This window comes from Strongylocentrotus purpuratus, unplaced genomic scaffold (assembly GCF_000002235.5).
Source record: "Strongylocentrotus purpuratus isolate Spur 01 unplaced genomic scaffold, Spur_5.0 spur5_scaffold_12, whole genome shotgun sequence".
Lineage (NCBI taxonomy): Eukaryota > Metazoa > Echinodermata > Echinoidea > Camarodonta > Strongylocentrotidae > Strongylocentrotus > Strongylocentrotus purpuratus.
The window spans coordinates 24,927,609-24,952,119 of NW_022145597.1; the positions used below are offsets into that span (position 1 = coordinate 24,927,609).

Consider the following 24,511-nt stretch of genomic DNA (forward strand, 5'->3'; position numbering starts at 1 on the left):
ATAAATAAATAAATAAATAAATAAAATTAAAAAAAATTTAAAAAAATAAATTAAAAAAAAATAAAATTGGTCGGTTTGGAGCTGGGTCGGTTTTACGGTGACTGAGGTTTCATACCGACGAGACCGACAACAAACCGAAACTGACCCACTTTCCTATTAGCCCTTCTTTATTATCTTGAAAATCAGGGTAATTATACTTCTCATGCTTTAACTATATTTCGAACGTTAACTTTGTACCTCCTCGAGGATGTCCAAAGTATAAATATCTTTTTCGAGACCTGATGCACCTGCTCTCTTCCTTTTTGGGGGGCATTTTGCTCTTTTTCTTATCGTTTTTTTAAAAGTCAGGTAGTAATTGCTTTTTCGATTCTCTCGATAAAACAGGCATTTCCAACCCTTTGGCAGAAAAGAGGCGTTTTCCTTTGCCTTTTTACGTGAAAAGCTAAGTGCTTTTGAATTTATATTTAATCAATACTAGACGTTTGAAAATGAAGTGCATCAAATTCGGTCACAATTTTTGTTTGTTACACGAAGGTTTCTAGACTCGTAGGATTTAGACCAAACTCTTAACTCAGTCGTTAAAACATCCTGCTAATGCCACATGCGTAATACATGGCAGTTGGCCTATGGCGCAGCCAGGCTTCTCGTACTGATCAAAGTGTTTTAAAGCGATTACGAAAACATTCACCCGTCGGTTTATGACACTAATTATGGTCATTTAAAAGCGAAAACATGGATAAATGTTTAAAATGTATGACCTAGAAACCACACTTGACATGCCATGTTAATAACGTTATCATTTTGGTTTGTTTTGACTCTTTCTGAAAAGGATGGGTTATTGCGATGACGTATGCAAGATGATCGGATGAGAAAACGTTTGTATTGTTATATATTCCGGAGAACTATCAGCATTGGAATATAGAATGTTAGACGCCGTGCCATCTTCATGAGAATTCCAAAAAGATTTCTTCGATGCATGAAAGAGATGATACATGATTTTGTTTACCATCTAGCTACCGACATTTACCTCATTCGCCCATGACATTTGTAAAGGCTCTGCTGTTAAGCATTTCAAACAGAGCTGTGCTTAACTGTTATCAGAACAAACCTCTTGATGCGGCAACTAACAATAGTTGTTATCATAAGATCCACTGAATTTCAAGTAAACAACGAGGAAAACTGCTTGTCGCTATACCCGGAGTCAGCAGAGTGCACTTACATGTGGAAAATAGAGAACATGTAACGTTTAAAAAGAGAAAGTAAAGAAACTATGCTATGAATACTGTTCCTTTTATCTCTTTAGCATGTCTTTGGCCAATAAGCACGCATCTATAACGTCTGATCGAGCGAACTACAAACGGACGTGGGTGCTTTGATCCAGGCACTATTTATTTTTAACTTCTTTTTCAAGCTACAAAAGCGACTACATACGCTTCTTGCGATATGACGTGTTGCCAATTTACTTGTCTTTAGCATCCAAGTAGCCTTTACTTTTTGATTGGAGACTTATCGTCCTCTTAAAAACTGGCACATAAAAATAAAGCTCGATATAAATCATAAATTTTGCTCCATCACATCATTTCGCTTTTTTCGTCAAAGGCCCACGTTCTGCTCATCATGGATGATGCCATTTCCTACTATGGTACCCCTACCGAAACTCCCGAAGCTCCCGAAGAAGAATCCGGCTGGGCTGTGGCTACTCCTATTCAGGTTGGTCAGGTTTTCATCGGTATGCTTGGTCTTGTTGGTAACCTTGCATGCGTCCTCGTGCTTCGGAGACATTCAGTGAGAAACAACACCAACTTGTTGATTGTCAATCAAGCTATCATCGACTGTATCGTATCAGGGCTCCTCGTCGCATCTACCCTTTCCGATGTCGGTGGAATCCGATCAGTCAAGAAGTCCGGTCTGGCTGCAAGGGTCTACTGCAACCTCTGGAACTCGTTGGTATTGGTGTTCGGTGGCTTTGCGATTTCCACCTTCAACCTCGTGGCCCTATCCATCGAACGCTACGTGGCTGTGCTTCACCCAATATGGTACCTCCAGAATTTCAAGAAGCGTGCCATACACCTGCTGATAGTTTCTACCTGGGTACTTGGACCCATATTCCAGGTTCTTCTGGTTGCTCTACACTACGATACAACGGACGAAGGTACTTGTCGCTACACGCCTCGATACAGGGGCATCCTCGTCATGCTTTTCTTCTGGGACTATTTCATCCCAGCGTGCATCATGACATTTTCCTTTGTGGCTATAATACGTAAATTCCGGCAGCTGAACACAGTGGCCCATGGGCGAGGCGCAGGCGAGTTCAAGAAGACGAACATTTTACCGATACCGTCCACTTCGATTCAACCAGGAACTTCGGAAAAACCACCGTCATCCGAACAGCCGTCCGAAAACAGTGCAGAACCCAATGGCATTGTTACCGAGAGTGATGACTTGCCTCCTGTAGAAGCAGTACAACAATCCTCGAGTACCCAGCTAGAAGTTCCTGCAGGCATCAACACAAAGAAGTCTTCGACGCCTGGCGAGCAGACCAAATCCGATTCCAACGACGCTCCAAAACCATCATCATCTGGACAGGGGAATACCTCAGGAGCGCCTGCTCGTTCGGACAAGGACGCCGCAGGTGCGCTTCAACGACGCAACACGACCAAGGTTCTCCTAGCCATGTACGTCATCTACCTGGTCTGTTGGTCTCCTAACCAGTGGACATTCTTGCAGTACAACCTTGGAGGATACGTCAACTTCAGCTCCGCATGGTATCGCTTCTTGGTCATCATGGGGAACCTCAACACATGTGTTAATCCGTTCTTGTTCGCGCTCCGTCTGAAAGTGTACCGCAACGAGGCTAGGGCGATGCTGAGGAACTTCCTGGCACGTTTCTCTCGCGACTGAAACCGTCACAAAGTTGTGCTAATTTCACTGCATTGTACAGTTCACTTAACTCTGACGCCATTATTCTCCATTGAGCCAGTCACTCAAAGATTATTGTAATCACGAGCTTTTGACGTGTCCTCAGTATTAAACCTCCTCTCATTTTGACATCTAGACAGTTTTAATTGATTGGCCAATGTCAAAGCTCATTGTACTCTCAATAATGCACCGCATCACATGTGTCTATACAACCTTTCGTAATTCAATTGAATAAATATTATACTTATTTCAGCTGTATTTACTGACTGAATCCACTTGTCTTGTAAGGGCTTTATATATAAACAACAATTACAACAATTGAAGAAAAAAATTGCATTACATAATGTGTCATCGATGACCAATGTTACAAGTTTGGATAAAAAATTAGTTATATTAACTAGTAGTATGGCTAACGATACTGGATCATTAAGAAACCAAGACCTAATGACAACAGAAAATGTACAGACATATTTGAAATGAATAACTATTTCGAGAAGTAAATTGTGTGCTAAATCTTGTCAGAAATAATTTGTAGAATATAGTTCAAATCCATTTTAAATGCACGGGACAGATTTCCGCAGGAAAAACAAAGATAGGCCTATCTTAATAAGTATGTACATCTCAAATTCATGACTATTTCTTGCATATAAATCAGAGCTTAACACGATTGCAGCTCCTTTAAAAAAAAATCGACCAAAGGTAATTTCAAGTGCCTCGAGCGTCACCTATTGAAATGGGTGAACAAGGTAATGACGTGTTATGTAATCCGAGCATAATTTCAATGTGATATACACTAGGCTATTGAAATTGCCTTTGAGTTGAATTTTCGAAAACAGTTGCGATCGTATTTTTTTTTAAAATCCAAAATATGGCATATAATACAGAAGTAATGTAATTATCTATACGAGCAGTCATTTTGTTTGTGGTTGTATTAATATCAGCAGTCTTTGCGACAATATTCACACTTCGTTATACCCCCTTCACATACACGGATTTTTATTACGAGTCCTTACGGATCGCACAAATTCACGGATCTTTCACGGATCCTTACGATTTGGCCACTTTTACGACCGGTTTAAGAGTTATTACGAGCTGTTTGCGGTTTATTACGGATTATTACGAGTTATTACGATGTATTTACGGTAACAGTCCACGATTTGTTACGAGTTATCACGGATAACTACGTGCAACTAACGTGTTAGTTACGACCTGTTTACGTGTTGTTACGAATAGTTACGAGTAAGTTACGAGTATTTAGGAGTCCTTACGATTTTTAGCCAAAAAATATCAACTGGAAATGAAGTGTTCGAATTTGCAGCTTTTATACCTTTCCCTAAATCGTAAACATTTCGTAAGCATTCGTAATGTATACGTATCTATTCGTAAAGTACTCGTAACTCATTTAATGAAATAATTGGGACAACATGATTTATTCATGACAGATAAAGTTTATAATCTTCACAGAACTTTATTGATCAATCTCTATGACCCTCTAGATGGATCAATACTATTCCGATCAGATATAAACTTTATCTCTCAAGAACATATGTATATATATATATATATATATATATATATATATATAGCACGGGAAAATGATGTAAAATGTTTATAAATATGTGGTTATTGATGTATATAATGTATATAAACATGATTAACATTTGGGTTCCGTATGCTTTAAGTATTGTTACGTAATTTCAGTATGCACTTTACACTATGCAATCAGATAAACAGGATGAACAGATATTGGTGATAAAGCCCAAGTATATAATTTCCTTTACAAAATATTACATTGTTTATTTGAAACGGGCATAGTCTATCTAATAATCCATATTGTTTAGTCCCAATCGGCATTTCATATTTAAAATCTTATTTGTTTATTTTGAACTTGAATTGAATATTCGGAAAGAAAATGTGCACCATTTATTTACAAATCCACTTCACATTATCATGCACATTTTTTTTAATGTTAAATCTATATTATGCACTGTATATTTAAAATACTCATTGTTCATTCCAAACCTAAATTGTATGGATATTCCAAATCTTCACCTTTCAAAACTCATACACGTAATTGTAAATCTACATTGTTTATTCAAATGGCACATTGTATGTTTTTGATCTTCACTGTTTCTTTTGTTCCCCAATTTAAAATGGAATATTTGATCTCTACAAAATTGTCACTGGGAAAAAATACAAATAGACTTTACATCGCTATTTCCAAATACACATTGTGCAATTAAAATGTATGTGGTTTCATAAGCACATTTTCTCTCGCTATTATTTCTTTTAGATTGGAATGAATATTGCAAATGTTTCAAGTCTACCCTCATATAAATTGTATATTTAAAAATCACAGTACAAGTGCATTGTATATTCCAAATTGGTATATTTTGCAATCTTTACCGTTTATCGTTCGGGTCGAAAGATGATTACTACTCGTTTAATAAACTTCAAAGATTCAGAGCGATGCTCAGAGTTCTAGATTTCCAATAAGATTGAGAGTGATATTTTCTAAAATTGCGGAGGATGCCAAGCTTTTCTCCCCTTCCTTTTTGACCACACAATCCTTTTTTTTTCACCATCCAGTTGAAAGATTAATGTTTTCTGGTTAAGGTTTAAGAAGAATGTATGTGACCTTTCTCATTATTATTTAAAAAAAAAAAAATCAGTTTTGGAAGAAATTAATTATACATAATTTCGATGAAAAGGATTGCTGTTGTCTTGAACTTCTTTTATATTCAAAATAAAACGAAAAATGGCTGAATGATTTGGATTGAAGTCATGCCACATTGTGTCAGTAGTTCCATATGCCCATTTCTGTGTGCAGTCCGTTTGCTTTTCTTCAAGATCGAGGAAGTGTCTCATCAATTTTATGATGCCGATACTTACAGCAATTCCTTTGTGCTCTATAATCAATTTGTTCATATTGCGGACAGTTTCTTTTAAATTGTCATTGCATGAGCAGAACTCAACGTCATCTTTAAAAGACGCTACAAATGCCCGTCTTCTCCAGCGACCAAAGAGCAAAAAGGATGGATGACCTTGTTGTCAGATTATAGCTGGCCTGTATTTATCGTACTTATTACCTGCCATATTATACTAATCCAAAACAGCAAAATCATAAATAATCCCTCGTTTAAATGCAAATCCCTCGCTCCTTCCCACTCCTCATTATTCTTTCTTTACCAAACGACAAATTGCAAATCTGGGTAATGTAATCGCTGACCTTTCAGTGGCTTTAAACTGGCATGACCGGTAAACAGCAAGGTTATCGTCTCCTTCTTCGAAGCTCTACTAGGATTTTGCAAAGTACCTTTTGGATTCTTATGTCATGATCATCTTCTTACTAGTTTGATAAATATGCAAATTGTGGCATCTAAATTCCACCAGCCTAATTGATTACATTTCGCTAACTATGAATCTTTCGAAACGCCCTAAAGCGAGCAACACGGATTGTGCTCATAGTCCCCGGCCCCCCCCCCCCACTCAGTGTTATTTAGGGTACGCATATGCTCGTTCCCTCTTTTTGAAATCACCCCCTATCTGAGGACTGCCAACATTTCCGAACCCCCCTTTCGCGGGCTTTTCGCGGGCTTTTCCTGCCTTGGAGACCCCCCTAAATCAGGAAAAATGCTCAATGTACCCCCCTAAATTCGGAATAATTTCTCAGGAGTCCAAGTAGATGAGAGAAAAAAAGAACCCCCCCCCCCCTTTTTCTAAAGAAATCTCCGGGTGAAAAGTCAAATACACCCCTTTTTTTACAATTCTCGGGCCGGACTTTGTCGCACGAAAAGTACCCCTTTACCGGACATTTTGGCAACACGCATGCGGTCATTTCGAAACCTGAGTGGGGGGGGGGGGGCCGGGTCATAGTCTCTCTATCTTTTCCTGGCCCCCTTTCTTCCCCTCCCTCACCTACCCCCTTCCGCCTTCTCTCTCTCTCCCTCTCTCTCTCGCTCACCCCCTCCACTTCCGCTCTCTCCCTCTCTCTCCCTCACCCACCTTCTCCCCCCCTCTCTCTCTCTCTCTCTCTCTCTCTCTCTCTCTCCCTTTCTCATTCGCTCGCTCTCCAGGTTGTGTCTAGTCTACTGCCAGGTATTATGAGCGCTCATAAAACCACATGTAAAATCATGTTTCACCCGAGATAGACATATCATTGAGAGGACAAGGAAGACTTCCATGACACATGTTATATAATGATCGTTGCACACGAGGCGTTATGTTGTAAGACTGGCACTTGATGACGTCATTTCGTATTCATTTCCAACGTAATTGTGAATAATATTGGAAGTCATGCCTTATTGACAAGCACACAATTGGTAAAAACGAACACGATATTAATTGTCACGTTGAAATTGAAGAGAAATTTGTTTTATGTTAGTTCAGGCTTACAAACACTACAATCGGAAGATTGCAATGATGCAACTACACGAGTTCTTTTGTCTTCTGTCAATATTTAACATGATGATGTTTTAGAACATAGTGTGAGCAGGCTTATTCTTTGCCTTTTGAACGTGATACGGAAAGATGTTTCAACTGAACAATGAATTGAACGTCACTTGATAGAGTGTTCAAATGAGAGGGGGAATTAGCGAGAGATGGAGAGAGAAAAGAGAGGAAAAAGGGGTGGATGGGTTCGGTTAGAAAGGATGTTTCAAACCAAGATGAATGGCAGAAACAGATAGAAATATAACAAATCTCCAACAAGGCTGAAACTTGGAATGAAAATTATAGGCATCGATAATTTCAACGTGTAAATTGTGAGAGAAATATCAACGGTCCCTGTATCCCCGATTTTAAATGGAGCCTATGGAGCCTATCTTAACTTTATATATTTTGTCGGGGAAATTGTAATTTTATCGAAATATACCGTATATATTTACATACATATTTTGCTGAAATAATTTTGAAAAAATACAAAATCTACGATATAATAGAGCTTCTCCGCGTTCTCAAGGCCTGAATATGAGCTGCATGTATGTGCAGTTTCGAAATCTATGGGAAGGGGGCTGTATTTCTCCCTCATCCCCCTCCCCCACCCCAACAGTTTTGTTCACCTGTATCAGCCATTTACCTCGTTTGACAGGTTTCTATCTAATTCATATTAATGGCGTATATTGATAAACGAGGTTTATCTCTTATAACGACCTACATGTACTTTCATGTCATTTTACACTGCTTATCTGTTCGGAGCTTGTCTCTATATACATTATGTCATTCATCGCTGCTTTAAAGGTATAGACCAGTTTTGGAAACGCACCCCTCTCAAAAAACGAAATGGAAGCTCTTATTACCAATCATGTGAAACAATATGTTTTGACTAATACGTGATGATACAAATTTTGCCGGGAAACCGCCTACTAATTGATATATTTGGTAAATTATCATATCTATCCAGACTGAATAGATATCGCGTATTCCCATATACATCTTTCTGCGTAATGTGCTTGTAACTTTACCAAGACTGGGCCAATTTTTTAAAAATCATTTTGATGATTCCAGAACCTTGCAGTACACGCCCATACTTATATGCTAGATGATCAACCTTTTCTGATCGATTCCACAACGTTTCTTTCACAATGCAATCGTATGACCAGAACTGGTCTTTACCTTTTAACCAAAATGATACTACATCTGTTTAGATCCAGACGGACGTTAATATAATTCTCCGTGAACGTATACATGAGTTTACGCCTTTCTGGCTTTCAAAAGGATTAAGTAGTAGATAATTCGCAGACATTTAACGATTTCAAGAAATGTTAAATTTGTCTCCTGACGTTTTATATCTTCTAAATCTCTAACTTCTAAATATGAGACATAAGAAAAGAAAATTACTCGTTACAAGTGGGCGAAAATTGAAAAATCAATAAAACACTGGATGGGTGTGACGTTATCAAAGGTATAGAAATCCAGAAGGCGGACTCATCAAGAAATGGAACTTGTCCCCCCGGACATCTTATTCAATTATGCGAGTATGTGAGATCCTAAAAGTCATCCAGCCCAAGAGACTGAACGTTCAGAAAATGTTAGATGGAGGACGGAAATTACAAAGGCACATCAATAAATCAATAGTTTTCATCTCAATCTGACACGTGATGCTAAGTTTGCATATTGATTGTTCTTCTCATAATCCCATATTGACATGCTTTTTTTTTACTTAGATGCATATGACTATGTGTTCCCTCGATCAGATCATAATACCAAAGCAGTTGAATTTACGTAATACTCAATATTGGTAAGATGGAACATGCCTGTTTATAAGCCATTAATGTACCCAACAGTTGGTACAATTTAGAGTGTAGAGATATACACCACGAAAAAAAGAAAGGTTTATATTGTAATTATTCAGTTAGACCTGACTCTGTGTCTAATTTCATGGTTGAAAAATTAAATTTTAAACGTCAGATTTTACTGCCTTTTCAAAAACCTATTTTGAACAAGAGCTTATAAGCTCACCGATAGGTTTAACTTTTAAGCCGAATATGGGCCAAAGAAACTGATAAAAAACAAACAGGAATACACTAAAAAGAATATAGTAAGAAGTAGAACAATTTCGGGGTTAAACATAGAAATGCATGAGGAAAGTTGAGAGACACAGGTATTCTAAGCCACACGCACACACGCAAATTTATCACACGAACACTTATAATAAATAAATAAATTGTCTGTTTGCAGCCAGAAGGACGTTAGATTAAAATCATAGAGTAAATGCTGATACCTCTCCACACAGACGAAGTTTGACTATTATTGCGCAAAAACACTTGTGAAACAAGAACACATCTCCCAATGGCTGATTGTCTTGTACAATTGTATGTCCCATAAACGTAAAATTCATGTTAACATTTGAAAAGTATTGAAATAATTAAGAATAATAAAAATGAATACATAAGGTTACAGTAAAGGGGCATAAAATGTCTTCGTGATGAATGGTTGTTTTGTTAAAATCGGAAGGGGAAAAAATAACGAAATATCGAATTACTCGGAGCTATATCTCCGCTCTCGCGTTTCCCTCAGGTGTTTGGGCGAAATCAATCAATGTCATCGGTCCTTCTGAAGCAAAACTTTCAATCTGATCTTCTCGTATTGATGTGTCATCCCATCCCACCCTATTATACGTGCAACCTTTACCTTACATATTTTGACTTTATTTAGTTGGGCGAACACGTAGGCAGAAAGATCAAGTTCTTTGGGGTTTCTTCATGTGTTTATTTCTGTACTCCATAGCGTTTAATTTCATGCTTTCAGGCACTTGAAGATCCGCAGGTACGCAATCTGGCCAAAGTGTTGAATGCAAAGAGCTAGTTAACCAGTACAGTTCAAACGTCTCCGATTCCGTTGTACCCTTTATTTTAGGCTTTAGGCCTCACTGCTCTACCGCTGGAGAATCTATATAAGTGGGCGACAGGTTTGCATTTCGCAAACACAGAGTACAGGATATGATTCGCGAATTGATAATGGTGTTATCGCCTGCAAGATTCATGTTTGATTATCACTATTACCTTCCAACCCAAAGAGAGAGAGAGAGAGAGAGAGCGGGTAGATGTATTAGATTATTGCTGCATTTTCTTTTTGTATGCATCACGAAATGACAATGGCGTTATCACGTGCAAGGACCATCTTCGACCATCATTATCACCGTGTTATCTAGAGAAGGCAGATGTATTTGGTTCTTGAGTCATGATTGTATACTGCCATCTTACTTGCCTTTTGCAATAGTCGATTGTCTTGATCAATTGATGCATTTTCTTGACATGACATGAGCACGTTCTTTAAACGTTTTTCATGCTCTCCAGCTGATGTTTCATTCAACAATTTCAAGGGAGTTGTGTTAAACATGAATGTGACATTGGGAAAAAAGACCATTGAAAATAATCGCACCCCGGTTGATCCAATTGGAATAAGCCTTCTTTGCATTGGGATCATCGGTATCACGGGAAACCTGATCTGCGTTGCCATTCTCCGTCGCCATTCCTTCCGCAACCACACCAACTGGTTAATCGCCAACCAGGCTCTTGTCGACTGCCTCGCCTCTTCCTTCCTTGTTGCATCAGAGATAACACGCCTCGCAGGGCTGGAGCCTTCAGATACGAACCATTTTGCAGCGATCCTTCTTTGTAAGTTTTGGAAATCCTTAGCTGTTGTCTTCGGTGCTTATGCCATATCCACCTTCAACTTGGTGGCATTGTCCATTGAGCGTTACCTGGCTGTGGTCTATCCGATATGGTACCTGGCTCATTTCAAGCGACGCGCCGTTTACATTCTGGCAGTTCTCACCTGGCTCTTAGCTCCTCTTTTCCAGATGATAAATGCCATCTTGCACAACAGGGTGACGGATAAAAGGAAATGCTTGTACGTACCGACATACAACCACCTACTAATTGTGTTGTTCTTGTGGGAATACTTCATACCCGTTAGCATCATGACATTCTCTTTCATGGCCATCTTAAAGCGTTTCCGACACTTGAACAGGGTTGCCAACGACAGAGTCAACGGCTTCCCGCATTCCCGACAATGCACACCTACGCCGTCGCCTTGTGCCAGTGGTCAAAGCATAACACCATCAGTCGTAACTTACGTGGCACGTGCAGAGGCCAATAGGGATCGACCTAAAAGCACCATCAACATAGAGGAATCCCCGACTGATGTCCCCAGACGTGACGGTGAATTAGAAAGCACAGAAGAGGCAACTCCAAAGGTCACAATCAAGAACGCGAAACCAGCTACCAATGGGGTTCTGCAGAGGCGCAACACCACCAAAGTGCTAATCTCAGTATACCTTCTGTATCTCTTATGCTGGTCTCCCAATCAGTGGGCATTCCTCTACTACCACCTTGGTGGCCATCTCAACCCCATGTTCCACCAGTTTTCCATCGTTCTGTGCTCTTTAAACACTTGCATTAATCCTTTTGTCTACGTACTACGGTTAAACATTTACCGTCGTGAATTAAAATCTATGATTCATTCATGTCTGCAAAAAGCACTAGGTTGAGCACATTTTGCTCCAGGCTCATGCACTGGCAAACCGACTCCGCCCCGACTCAAACTGACTCATGGGTATTTGATTTAGTTTTTGGTGCGGTCTGGTGTCGGTTTCAGAATGTAAGTTAGACTTAGGTCTAAGTTTCTCCGCTATTACTTAGTGAGATAGTACATGACCGGGCTTATTGAGTAAATTAGTGTAATATGGACCATACAAGATAATTTTCTCGAGTCTTTCCGCAAGACTCATAAGTCAACTCTGTGAGAAAGTTAGTATTTAATTCTTTTGTAATGCTGTGTAATCTTGAAATATCTTTTGATCTGGTTCAAGATATAACCTGTATTAATAATCACCTGTTGAAATCATTACATTATACAGAGAATGTAGAACAGACCGAGGTTAGATTAACGTATTCGCGTTTTTTAAGTTCTTTACAGTAACTAATATAAAATAGATTTTCATCTTCATAAAATTTCGTCATATCTACTTTCATCTTCATTTAACATTATTTATAGACGTTAAAACATTTTTTTTCTGGGGCGGTTGTTCTTTAATATGTGCGTTGACTAAAAAATGGAGCATTTTCAAATACTCTTATCTTGGGAGTTCTAGAAAGCGCTTCGATTGCCTAATGCGCAGAAATATGATTAGAAGTACACTGTCGCTCATATAGGTGGAATATTTTTGTTTTACCCCAATTTATGGAATTATTTTAAAAATAATTTTAAAATAATAGATCTAGATAATAGTATACATTCTCGGATTTTTTTGAATAATAATTTGACAATGTGTTTTTTGCGTGACTGCTAAAGCGTGTGTATGCTTCTTTGCTTATCAAACAGGGGACCTACGCCCTTAAGTCATAAATGACAGTAATGAGGATTAATGCACTAATATAGCACATCGACACGGTTTTGATCCTGGGGCCTCACAGTTACGAGGCCATTGCTTTGTCACTGAACCATGACTGTATGCAGCGGGGGCTAGGGTAGGGGGCGGTTTCCATAAATTAAAAAAAGAGCGGAAAATGCAATAAATTTTCAATAATTTATTGAATTTTACCCCGGTTCCCAACATTAAAAAATCCTCTGTGTGCCCATGTCTTGAGCCATAATGCATGGCCATCCAGAGGATTTGTTTATTGAAAATTTATTGCATTTTCTGTGTTTTTATATATTTATGGAAACTGCCCCTACCCTAGACCCCGCTGCGTACAGTCATGGTTTAGTGACAAAACAATGGCCTCGTAACTGTGAGGCCCCAGGATCAAAACCGTGTCGATGTGCTATATTAGTGCCCTTTTGTGGGGCATTAATTCTCATTACTGTCATTTATGACTTAAGGGCGTAGGTCCCCTTTTTGATAAGCAAAGTAGCATACACATGCTTTAGCAGTCACGCAAAACACACATTGTCAAATTATTATTCAATAAAATCCGAGAATGTATACTTTTTTCTAGATCTATTATTTTTTAATTATTTTTTAAATAATTTCATAAGTTGGGGTAAAACAAAAATATTCCACCTATATGAGCGACAGTGTATATATATATATATATATATATACATACTTTTTTCAATTTGTTTGGATATGATGGTCACAATGTTGTAAATGCCTGTGATATAAAAGTATTTTCTCACACTTTTAATTATATTTTTGTAAACGAATGAAAATTATTTAAAACTAATTTAGTAGGGCATAATTGACTCGATCGAGAAATATTTTCATGAACATTAACATTCACCAAAAATAAACATTCTGCCATCCTTAAAAGTTATCATAAATGATTCTAGACTATGTTGTGATTATTTTCAACATGAACAACAACAAAAATCCAAAAAAAAAATGAACTTAAAAAATAAAAGCAAAAGAAGTTCTCGAGTATAATCTTAGCAATCGAACGATTCGAAAATGTGATATTTATAGTCAAAGGAATATCAAACTAAATCATGCAAAACAACTGCTCATGTTTGATAGCATAACCAGGTACATTGTACGGTTGTTAACATGGTGGAGGTGGGAGTGGGGGGGGGGGGGGGGACTCGGGGCAAAACGCAGTCTGATATATAACATATCAAGAACTAACATGTGCTCTAATTGCGCCCCCTGAAGCAATTTTGAAGGAGGTTTCTCCTATCATTTTATTTCTTCTTCTTTTTGCAAGCTTGTAACTTTGCCCGCTTCAGCTGTTCTGCTTCATCTCAAATTGCATTTTAGACATGAGTATTGATATCTTACTGATTTTTATCAATTAACCTGTTTCTTATCCTTTCCTTGCCTCACTTTCTCGGATTGATGAATACAATTTTTCCTCTTTTACCTTTAACCCATTCTCTAGTTCTCGTTGTTACTTATAAATGTACTTCTCTTTCTCTCTCTCTCTCTCTCTCTCTCTCTTTCTCTGTCCATCTCCCTTCTCTCTTTCTAATTTGATTACATCATATAAATTGCGTCTTTAATTAGTTACTAAGAATAAATATCCCTGATGAATAATAATAATTGTGTTTATTGTTATTATTCATTATGTACATTTGTATCGAGTTTATTCACCAATATAATTGTGCTATTGTGCTCATTGTCAATTCATCTCGCGAGTCTTCTCATTCTATTGTATCCCAAGTTGGCCACTCAGTATTCAAATTTGCATTTCTTTTCTTATTCAAAATCTTTATATATCAATTTGAAATCCAACTACCACATAAGTCTGTGAATATTGATGTGCATCCCCTCTTTCTTTTCTCTTCTTTTTTCTGTCTTTTCCCCCTTTTACCAATATTTTGTTCCTCCATATTTGTATTATTATGTATCCTTTGAGGGTAGTCATACTATCAAGCTTTGCTTATTTTGTCAACCCTCCTGTTTGATGTTCTCGATTAGTTACACCCAGCCTTACTTTATTCTACATATATTCTTTTGTCATGTGTAAATTTGCAATATTTGTTTGTTATATATTTGTAAAAATGCAAAAGAAAAAGAAAATCAAACAGAAGTAAATAAATCAAATCAAATCAAATCAATTGCTATTGAGAAATAATACATTTTGTTAAGCCAGTCAACGCTTCTTTTAATAGAGGTCGGTCAATATGTCATGTAGCGTTAAGGAAGTTGCTCAGAAAGATATGTGTAGCGGATATGCTGTCAAAATACATGTGTGGGCGCGTGGCTGTGTGTGAGTGTGCGTGTGCCCGCGCGTCTGTGTGATTTTGTTTCTGTTTTTTTTTTATTTATGTTGTCAAGTCACCCATACTGGATCTCTCTGCGGCTTGAAATATTCCCGGTCCAGAAGAAGATATGCCCTGGAATGCATATATGGTCGTCTCAAATCTATCGAGACAAGGGACTTTTAGATTTGCGTGGACTGATACGTGTGACGTCCATTCAAGGCAGTGCATTAAAAGGACGTCGATCGTAGCAATCCACGTTGTCGCTGTGCAATTAAAAAAAGTCCCTATTTATAGAACACAAAACTTGATATAAAAGTTTTAATTAAACTAATCAATCAAAATGGGCATGCTTTGAGAAATAATCGTGATACTTAAAACAAAAATGAAGGTAGATCAAAATTCAAAATCGCTTGTATTAAATATCAACAAGAAATCAGATAGAATCAAGTCTGTTTCGAACAACTCATTCATTTGTGGAGCACTAGCACTACTTTCATAGTCGAGGCACCCTGGTCGCGATTGCACACAAAATGGGCAAAATTATGTTCAACTCCGAGCTGCATATTAAAGAGCCTACACCAGGGGCGGCCGAGCGACTTCCAAAATGGGGGGGGGGGGCACCAAGAAAAAAGGGAATTTTTGGAGAAAAAAGGCACCTACAAAGTGAAATCTCAAAGCGAAAATATACAATCTTTTAGACATTGGTATATACCCCTACATTGTGATTACATTATCAGGAATGATTTCAATATCTATTTCACTTTATACGCAATACAAGCTATTCATTAAGCATCATGCTTTGCATTTTGGTGTGATGGTCTGAACAATTATTTGCGAGCGAGCGAATCGAGCAAGGAAAACTTTTGATATTTGTGAGATGGCAGAGCGAAAAATTAAATCTGATAAAGAGGAAAAAACCCAATCCTGATGGGGTTATAAGCACATTCTCATAACGGAAGACTGAAAGGACCTTTGATAAGTAACATAAGTATATCATCTATAGATGCGTGCGAGCGTATCGAGCGAGCTATGGGAGAAATTGCTCTAAGTTGCTTGAAATTTTGGGCGCGTTTGATAATGAGAGGAAAAGGGGACATTTATCAGAAAAGAAAAAGGAGCATGTGTCAAAGTACAAAGAGTAATTATCAGTGTTGAAAATGAGGCACTCACCAGGGATGAAAAATAAGTCATGAGAACAGAAAATGGACATTTGTCGACGGAAAAGGGGCCCCCATTAGATTTCGATAAGGGCATTTATAGGAGGCATTTATGAAAAGGGGCAGTTATGAAAAGGGGATAGGTCCCTTATTAGAAAGGAAAAGGGGCACGTATCATTGTCAAAAGGGAAATTATCAGAGGTGAAAAGAGGCACTTATTGCACCTGAAAAGGGGCAATGACCAGATATGAAAAAAGGCACTTATGTGGATGTAAAAGGGGCACTTATAATAAAGGAAAATGTGCATTAGTTGAAAGAAAATGGGCACCGATCAGATTTTAAAGGGACCTTTATCGGAAGTTAAGGGGGCACTTATCTGAAGTGAAAAGTAGTAACTTCTCGTACCTGCAAAGGGTCATATACAAGAGAAGGGGAACTTATGAGAAGGGGAAGGGGCACTTAGTAGAAAGGAAAAGGGGCACATGTGAAAATATAAGGTGCGCTTATCCGAGTTAAAATGGGGGTAGTTATTAAAAGGGGAAGGGACACTTATTACAAAGGAAAAAAGGGAACATGTCAAAGTAAAAGAGGCACCTCTCAGATTTGAATAGGGCAATTATCAGAGGTGAAGGGGGCACTAATCAAAGTGAAAAGAGGAATTTCTCGTAACTGAAAAGGGGCACTTATTAGAGATTTTAAAGGGCACTTATGAGAATGGAAAATGAACAGTTACATATGGAAACGTTGTATCCTCCGCTCAATCTGACTTGCGTGCATAGAACAAATAAGCATTTTTCCATGAAAAAGTCAAGTTTTCTAAAATGTGCGTTCTTTTCCGGCATTGGGGCGCCGGAATTCACTCGGGTAACATTTCATAAAGTATAATATAAAAAGACCATATGCAAATTTTCTGTACTTTTGTCGGAAAAAATACATTTATCCAGCACAATGTCGTCTCTTTTTGCGTTGGAGAAGAGCAAATAGCGAGTTTCAATCACACTTTGGCCGCTCTCGCAAGCTCTCACTCGTTTCACTGTGGTCAAGCAACTTTGGGGCAAGCGGTTAATGAAAATACTAATCGTTAGCTTTCTTCTGGTATTAAACTTGTTTTGATTGATTGTATAATTATGTCGGAATAAAGGAAACAAAAAGGCTCGACCAATAATTTATCAGTGTCTGAATTGACCTTTTGACCTTGAATTCCCAGATGCAAGCGCACTAATGACGTCATCTTCGCTAAATCGGCGTCTTTTATCGTAAAATGCGACACTTTCACAATGTTTATACATCTTTTTTAAACTATTAGTAAGATTTAACATATTTTTTCCGATATCACTGAAGTTTTGGGTTTTATTTAATGAGTAATTTTAAAATAAGAGTCATTTTACTGTTTTAATTTACTGGATCGTACCATTAAAGTCGCAGGGTAGAAAGATGCATTTTCCAACCGCGCCGAATTTAATTTACGTTCCGACATTCTGTTAAATGGGTTCGTGTTGTTAAGAATCCACTGCTTTCTGCTCAAACAAACGTCCACATGCGGAGTCGTTTATCAACTATAAATTATTCAAATTTATGGATGCTTCCTAGCTTCCCAGGTGGTTGTGTTGCTGTTGAAGCATTTCATTCACCTGCTATCATTCTTTGTACTCCAATTGCCAGAACACAAATTTCATTTTGGTTTTATGGTTTCATCGGAGTCGTTTATCAACTATATGTATTCAAATTTATGAATGCTTCCTCCCCAGGTGTTTGTGGTGTTTATGCATTTCAATCACCTGTAATTATTCTTTGTACTCCAATTGTTAGAATCAAAATGCATTTTGGTTTTATAGTTTCATGCAATAAGTAAGTCAATAAAAGAGTATGTTCTGCACAATAAAACAATGTGTGTCCCTATTGTACAATGTAATGTGTCCCCTCATTTTGTAATAGTTAATTTACCCATTCACATAATGGAACTACCTGCCCGATGAAGACAGCGGCCTGTGACCCCTGAGCACTCAACACCGTGTGGGAGTCAGTTTATGATCAACTTCTTTTATGAGACAAATACAAGCAAACGTTTCCATATGTGCAAAGAAAAAAGGGAACTTGTCGAAGAAAATGGAGCACATGTCCAAATTAAAGGGGCACTTATCAGAGATGAAAAGGGGATGAGGCACTTTTACAAATTAACAGGGGCACTTCTCAAAGTTAAAGGGGCACTGTGCCCCTGCCCCCGAGAGGGCCGCCTCTGGCCTACTCACATATTTTGTAACATGTGGGACTGAAAATAAAATGCAGTCTAGAAAGGATTGGAAACAATGCACTGGAATTTTACCCTTTATAACATGTAAGAAATCAGAAGAGCTATGGTACATGTATTACTATAAATCATATAAATTTCCTATAAAGCTAAACCGAAATGTATCAGTTGCTATATTTCTCCGAAATGATTTGAACATGTTCATGATTTATCTGCAAAAGTTGTCAGATTGTTTATCGGTAACCATATAGACTCAACCACTACTACTATGAATATATATATAGTATTATGCTAAAGGCTTAACTTACATATTTTGATGTTTAACATATATATATATATATGTAAGCTCTTATCTATTATTCTTTATCATTAATTTTTATTAAAACAATTAGCAAAAATATTTTTCTACAATTTAATTATTTTGTTATTGGCAAAGCTGAAACATCGTCTGCTCGAAAAATAAAGGGATAAATAATATGTATACCGGCATGCAGGGGCGGATCCACGTAGCGAATATTCCGCCCCCCCAACCCCCCCGAAACGATAAAAAAATAGGATAATAACGTAAAGTTAACCTTTATAAAACAAAAAAACAAAAGCGCCCCCCCCCCCGCTTATTCACCGGCCGGCAGAGTCGGCACTAAATTTTGTATTAAGATTTGGCTACCCCCCCCCCCCTTGACGCCGTCTGGATCCTCTGCAGGCGTGGATCCACGGGGGGGGGGCTGACGGGTCAACAAAAACAAAAAGAATTTAAAAAAAAAAATTCTCACGAATTAGGTGGAAAAAAAAACAAAAATAGTGGTCTCACCCCCCCCCCCCCCCCCCGCTTATTCACCGGCTGACTGAGTCGGCGCAAAATATTTCCTGAAAAATTGGACAAAAAAAAGTGCCTCCTACCCCCCCCCCCCCCCCCCCCCCCCCCCCCCCCCCCGCTTATTCAACGGTGGCTGCGTCGCAACTAATATTTTCTCACGGATTGGCCCCCCCCCCCCCCTCTTCCCGCCGGCTGGATCCGCCACTTCCTAGAGGAATCTTACCGATCATAACAGTTGTACAGGTATGCGCTCAACGTGGGAGAGACAGAAGAAGAAAAAAGATTATAGAAGGGGGTATCGATACATAATAAGTTATTGTAGCTAAGTATAGTAAATCGAGCTAAAATTGGCATGGTCCAGTCCTAAGTTAGTTTGCAATCTAAGGGGATTGTATCGCAATGGCATTGCTCTATTAGTGAAATATTTCGTTGAATGAACTGATTTTCATTGTGTTTTTTTAATTTGCAGATACCGTTACGTAATTCAGTTTTAGATGTGTACGTATGTGCTAATTAATGTACAAACCGGCCAGCAAAGCACTGTGGATTTTAAAAAGACAACATCTTGCGATGTTCGCCTGCTATTTTTGTGTGCCAGAATACCTCATTTTGGGGACAGGCAATTATCATTTCGACTGTATATCCTGCCAAGAAGTAAGTACAGTTTGGGTTGAATGTATTATCAGAATGATTGATTAATGCACATGTGAAAATATTGGATGTTTTATTATTTGTTCAAAACGAAACGGAGTTTCGCTCAATGAGAGTGTACACGCGTTAGATAGAAAAGTGTAAAGTCCTGTGTGCAGACCATTTGATAAAAGGTATACATTTTACATGTATTTGACATATTGCTAAGAATAAGCAGTATATCAATATTATTTTCAGGGTTATTTGTAGCATTCGAATATTTACAATTTACAAGAAAAAGCTGATTTGGTGGTTAATTTATGGCCGTCTTAATAGACTTTCACTTAATAGTCATGATTAAGACTAGCTTTTGGTATTGCACGCGGAGGTTGTTGTGGTCTTATCGGCTCTTCAACTGCACATGGTCTTACTAAAGGAAATTTATGACATGTGTTGTATTCTGGTAGTTTAGCTATTTTTTTTTGACAATCGAAATCGATGACGTCATTTAAAGAGATTTCTGTATGGGTTTTAATATAAATACTAGTGACTTAAAAACTGCGTCACATTTGATATGAAGATCAATGTCTTGAACATGTTGAAGAGGGATATTTGTAGAAATCTTATGAATGAGCAAAGTTTACCTAGACCTATATACATGCATTTATGAATTCTTCACTTTGTTATTCCAGATTGAATAAAAATAGACTAAGGTCTTATACGATTCCAAGCGGGACATGCTGGCTGCATTTGTCTTTTCTCTCAGAGATCCACGAACTGTAGACGCATTCTGTCATGGAATGAAAACAAAATGATGATAATGAAACTTAATGCATGCATTTTGAAGAAATTCAGAACCTAGATACTATTATTTATTGCAGCCTTTACTCATTATTCTTCATAAGTATATATATATATTTTTTATTACGAAAAATCCCCAAGAAAAAAAAAACCGTTCTCCGTTCCCTGGAATCGCCGCCCGCCCTTGTACGGTGGACTTGCTTTATATCGACTGCTACAAGGAAACATCCATTGTGAAAAGAAATAACAAAGATTGGGCACCGATTAAGCAGCTTTACATAATAATCGTTTCAGAATGTTTTCTTTTCATTCCGATTCTCGAGGTACTGCTTCGGTATGTGCCAGGCTCGGCGTTCGGTCAATCATTTGGGATGGGAAAGGATACGACAAAGTCAGAGCTGACGGGGACAATGACTTCGGTCAACTTGACAAAGCCGTCATTCAGAGCTGGACAAGCAGGATCAGAATAGACTATAAGCTACTGGTTAAGATGACAGCTTTATCAAATGATTCTTATCTACTCCAGTGGTCCCGATCAATAGGAGCGTCTCCCATCATACTCTGGTATTAAGCCAACAATCTTTACTGATCTTCCACCTTGTCTTGCACAGTTTTCGGTAAGTGAACACCACCTTCTTTGGCCTTATTTTATCAACGTGAATGATTGTCTAATATCTACCGGAATATGAATGTTTTGATAACCATTTTGAGTAAAATTGCAATTCAAATCTAGAAGTAAAACAAATTATGAAAAACGAAAATCATCCACTCTTTCCATACTATTTTTGTATGCGTTCTTGTAAAAGACTACGTTCAATGAACTGTCGCACTCAACGCTTCAAAATTCCTTCGTTCCTTTCTCGATCCGCAAATACAATCAAAATGCTACCTAAATTTTACGTTCTTCTTTATTTCTGTATTGTTATTTTTGTAATCTTTCCGGGCCATCCCGTTCACCCCAACACTTAACGTAAGAAAACTTCTGTATAGCAATATTCTGAAGAATTTTTTTGTCAAACTACATGATATATTATGAATAAGAACTTTGTACGTTTGTAAAATGTGAGCAAAACAAATTTCCAATATTGAACAATAAATTTTAAAAAATGAATTGAATGAATAGTGGTATGTTTATTTTTTGTTAATAGTACTTGTTAATGTTAACCGATATATAGCCTTGTAACTGTGTGAGTGGTATATTTTGTTTTGGGGTGCCAGTTTAAAAAAATATGAATTATTTTGTGTAGCCTAGTCATATTGATAAGATTGGAATGTGATGTCATTTTCAAAAGATCCTGGTTATAAAGAGAACTTTGCCTGTATGACATCGTTGTGATTTCCTTGGCTCTTCAACAATTCTGGCGCCCAAAAGCTGGCGCCATTTTAGGCAACATGCGCTGTACGAAGATAGAGGGCCATTTCTGAACTTTTTTTTTTTTTTTTTTTGGGGGGGGGGGTCATTTTTGTTGTTGTTTATCCTCGGGATTGTTGTATTTATTTTATTGCCATTCAGTCTATTTCGGTTTTATATGGAAGTATACGTATTAATATTAATTTGGAAATTAATATCCATGTTTGCAAGTCAAATTACATTATAACATACAGATGGCGCTTGTTAAAGTCTATCATAAGTATACGGCATAACATTTGAGATTCCTCATCACATTTATATACGATTGCAATTTTGGTGGGTAAATTGAGTCCAATTTACATTAACAGTTTCAGAAACAACTGGTTTGGGCATTTTCATTTCGTTTTTCTTCACTGAAATTGAACAATGTGACTGCCTTCAAAACGTGTTAAGTAGACTTAAGACTTAGTGTAGGAAATTACTAGTTGGGAAATAGTGAACTGTGAATGAGACTACCAGGCCCTGACCCTTCAATTGTGGGTGAACGGCACGCCTAGTCAGATGCTCTTTTTCAAAATCATGAACTCATTTGTTTTGTGCATTAATGTATCAAGTGACTTTTTACTCTCTGAACGCTTAGAATATTTTGATGGATGTAAATCGTGTTAGGAGATGTTGGCCTGTTGAATGATGTTCCTACCGGGCCCTTCCCCTTAAACTGTATGTGAACGCCACGGCCAGTTAAATGCTCGTTTTTAATGTATGTATGCAGGTAAGGGCTTAGTGTGGTTAGTTTCTGGCTGGGAGATGGTGACCTGTAAATGATGAGCCTACAAGGCCCTGCCCCTTAAACCGAAGATGAACTGCATGCCTAGGCATATGCTCTTTTTTTATTAAAATATGTAGTTAAGGGCTTAGTGTAGTTAAAATTTGGCTGGGAGATGGTAACCCGTGCATTGTGAACCAACCGGGCCCTGCCCCTTAAAGTCGGCACACCCATTCAGATACTCTTTAAAAAAAGAAATTGTATGTATGTATATAGGGCTAAGTTTAGTTAATTTCTGGCTGGGAGATGGTGACCTGTGAATGATGAGCCTACCGGGCCCTGCCCCTTAAACTGTAGGAGAACGGCACGCCCAGACAGACGATTTTTTTTTTACCAATTGTATTTATTTACTGTATGTATGTATGTATGGTAGGATAAGTTTAGTTAATTTCTGGCTGGGAGATGGTGCCCTGTGAATGATGAGCCTACCGGGCTCTGCCCCTTAAACCCTAGGAGAATGGCCCGCCCAGAAAGATGATTTTGTTTGTATTAATTGTAGTTATTTATTGTGTGTATGTAGGGTAAGTTATTTTACTTAATTTCTGGCTGGGGAATGGTGACCTGTGAATGATGAGCCTACCGGGCCCTGTCCCTAATACTGTAGGAGAACGGCACTCCCAGACAGATGATTTTGTTTTTATTAATTGTAGTTATTTGTTGTATGTATGTATGGTAGGGTTATTTTACTTAATTTCTGGCTGGGAGATGGTGACCTGTGAATGATGAGCCTAACGGGACCTGCCCCTTAAACTCTAAGAGAACGGCACGCCCAGACAGATGATTTGTTTGTATTAATTGTATTTATTTATTGTATGTATGTATGGTAGGTTTAGTTTAGTTAATTTCTGGCAAGGAGATGGTGACCTGTTAATGATGAGCCTACCAGGCTCTGCCCCTTAAACTGTAGGAGAACGACACGCCCAGACAGATGATTTTGTTTGTATTAATTGTAGTTTTTTTATTGTATGTATGTATGGTAGGGTTATTTTACTTAATTTCTGGATGGGAAATGGTGACCTGTGAATGATGAGCCTACCGGGCCCTGCCCCTTAAACTGTAGGAGAACGGCACGCCCAGACAGATGATTTTTTTGAATTAAATGTACGTAGGTTAGGGCTTAGTGTAGTTAATTTCTGGCTGGGAGATGGTGACCTGTGAATGATGAGCCTACCGGGCCCTGCCCCTTAAACTGTAGGAGAACGGCACGCCCAGACAGATGATTTTGTTTATATTAATTGTAGTTATTTATTGTATGTGTGTATGGTAGGGTTATTTTACTTAATTTCCGGCTGGGAGATGGTGATCTGTGAATGATGAGCCTACCAGGCCCTGCCCCTTAAACTGTAGGAGAACGGCACGCCCAGACAGATGGGTTTTTTTAAATTAAATGTACGTAGGTTAGGGCTTAGTGTAGTTAATTTCTAGGTGGGAGATGGTGACCTGTGAATGATGAGCCTACCGGGCCCTGCCCCTTAAACTGTAGGAGAACGGCACGCCCAGACAGATGATTTTTTTGAATTAAATGTACGTAGGTTAGGGCTTAGTGCAGTTAATTTCTGGCTGGGAGATGGTGACCTGTGAATGATGAGCCTACCGGGCCCTGCTCCTTAAACTG

General features: G+C 38.2%; 2 protein-coding genes across 2 annotated transcripts; both read left to right on the forward strand.

The window, feature by feature from the left end:
* Nucleotides 1-1,617: 1,617 nt before the first annotated feature.
* On the forward strand, nucleotides 1,618-2,901 carry LOC105446243 (alpha-2A adrenergic receptor-like). Its single transcript, XM_011682805.2, has one exon. The coding sequence runs from the start codon at nucleotides 1,618-1,620 to the stop codon at nucleotides 2,899-2,901; it is 1,284 nt and encodes a 427-aa protein (XP_011681107.2).
* Nucleotides 2,902-10,756: 7,855 nt separating this feature from the next.
* Nucleotides 10,757-21,189, forward strand: LOC100891129 (dopamine D2-like receptor). The gene is made up of 2 exons (XM_030981444.1): nucleotides 10,757-11,680; nucleotides 21,043-21,189. Exons 1-2 carry the CDS (start codon nucleotides 10,757-10,759, stop codon nucleotides 21,187-21,189), a joined length of 1,071 nt encoding a protein of 356 aa, XP_030837304.1.
* The last annotated feature ends 3,322 nt before the right edge of the window (nucleotides 21,190-24,511 follow it).

Excerpts from the sequence above, each read along its gene's own strand:
- LOC105446243 (XM_011682805.2), top strand. The coding sequence starts at position 1,618 with ATGGATGATGCCATTTCCTACTATGGTACCCCTACCGAAACTCCCGAA.
- LOC100891129 (XM_030981444.1), top strand. The coding sequence starts at position 10,757 with ATGAATGTGACATTGGGAAAAAAGACCATTGAAAATAATCGCACCCCG. Across the intron at positions 11,681-21,042 it reads AGAGGCGCAACACCACCAAA|GTACTGCTTCGGTATGTGCC; the intron begins GTGCTAATCTCA and ends CCGATTCTCGAG.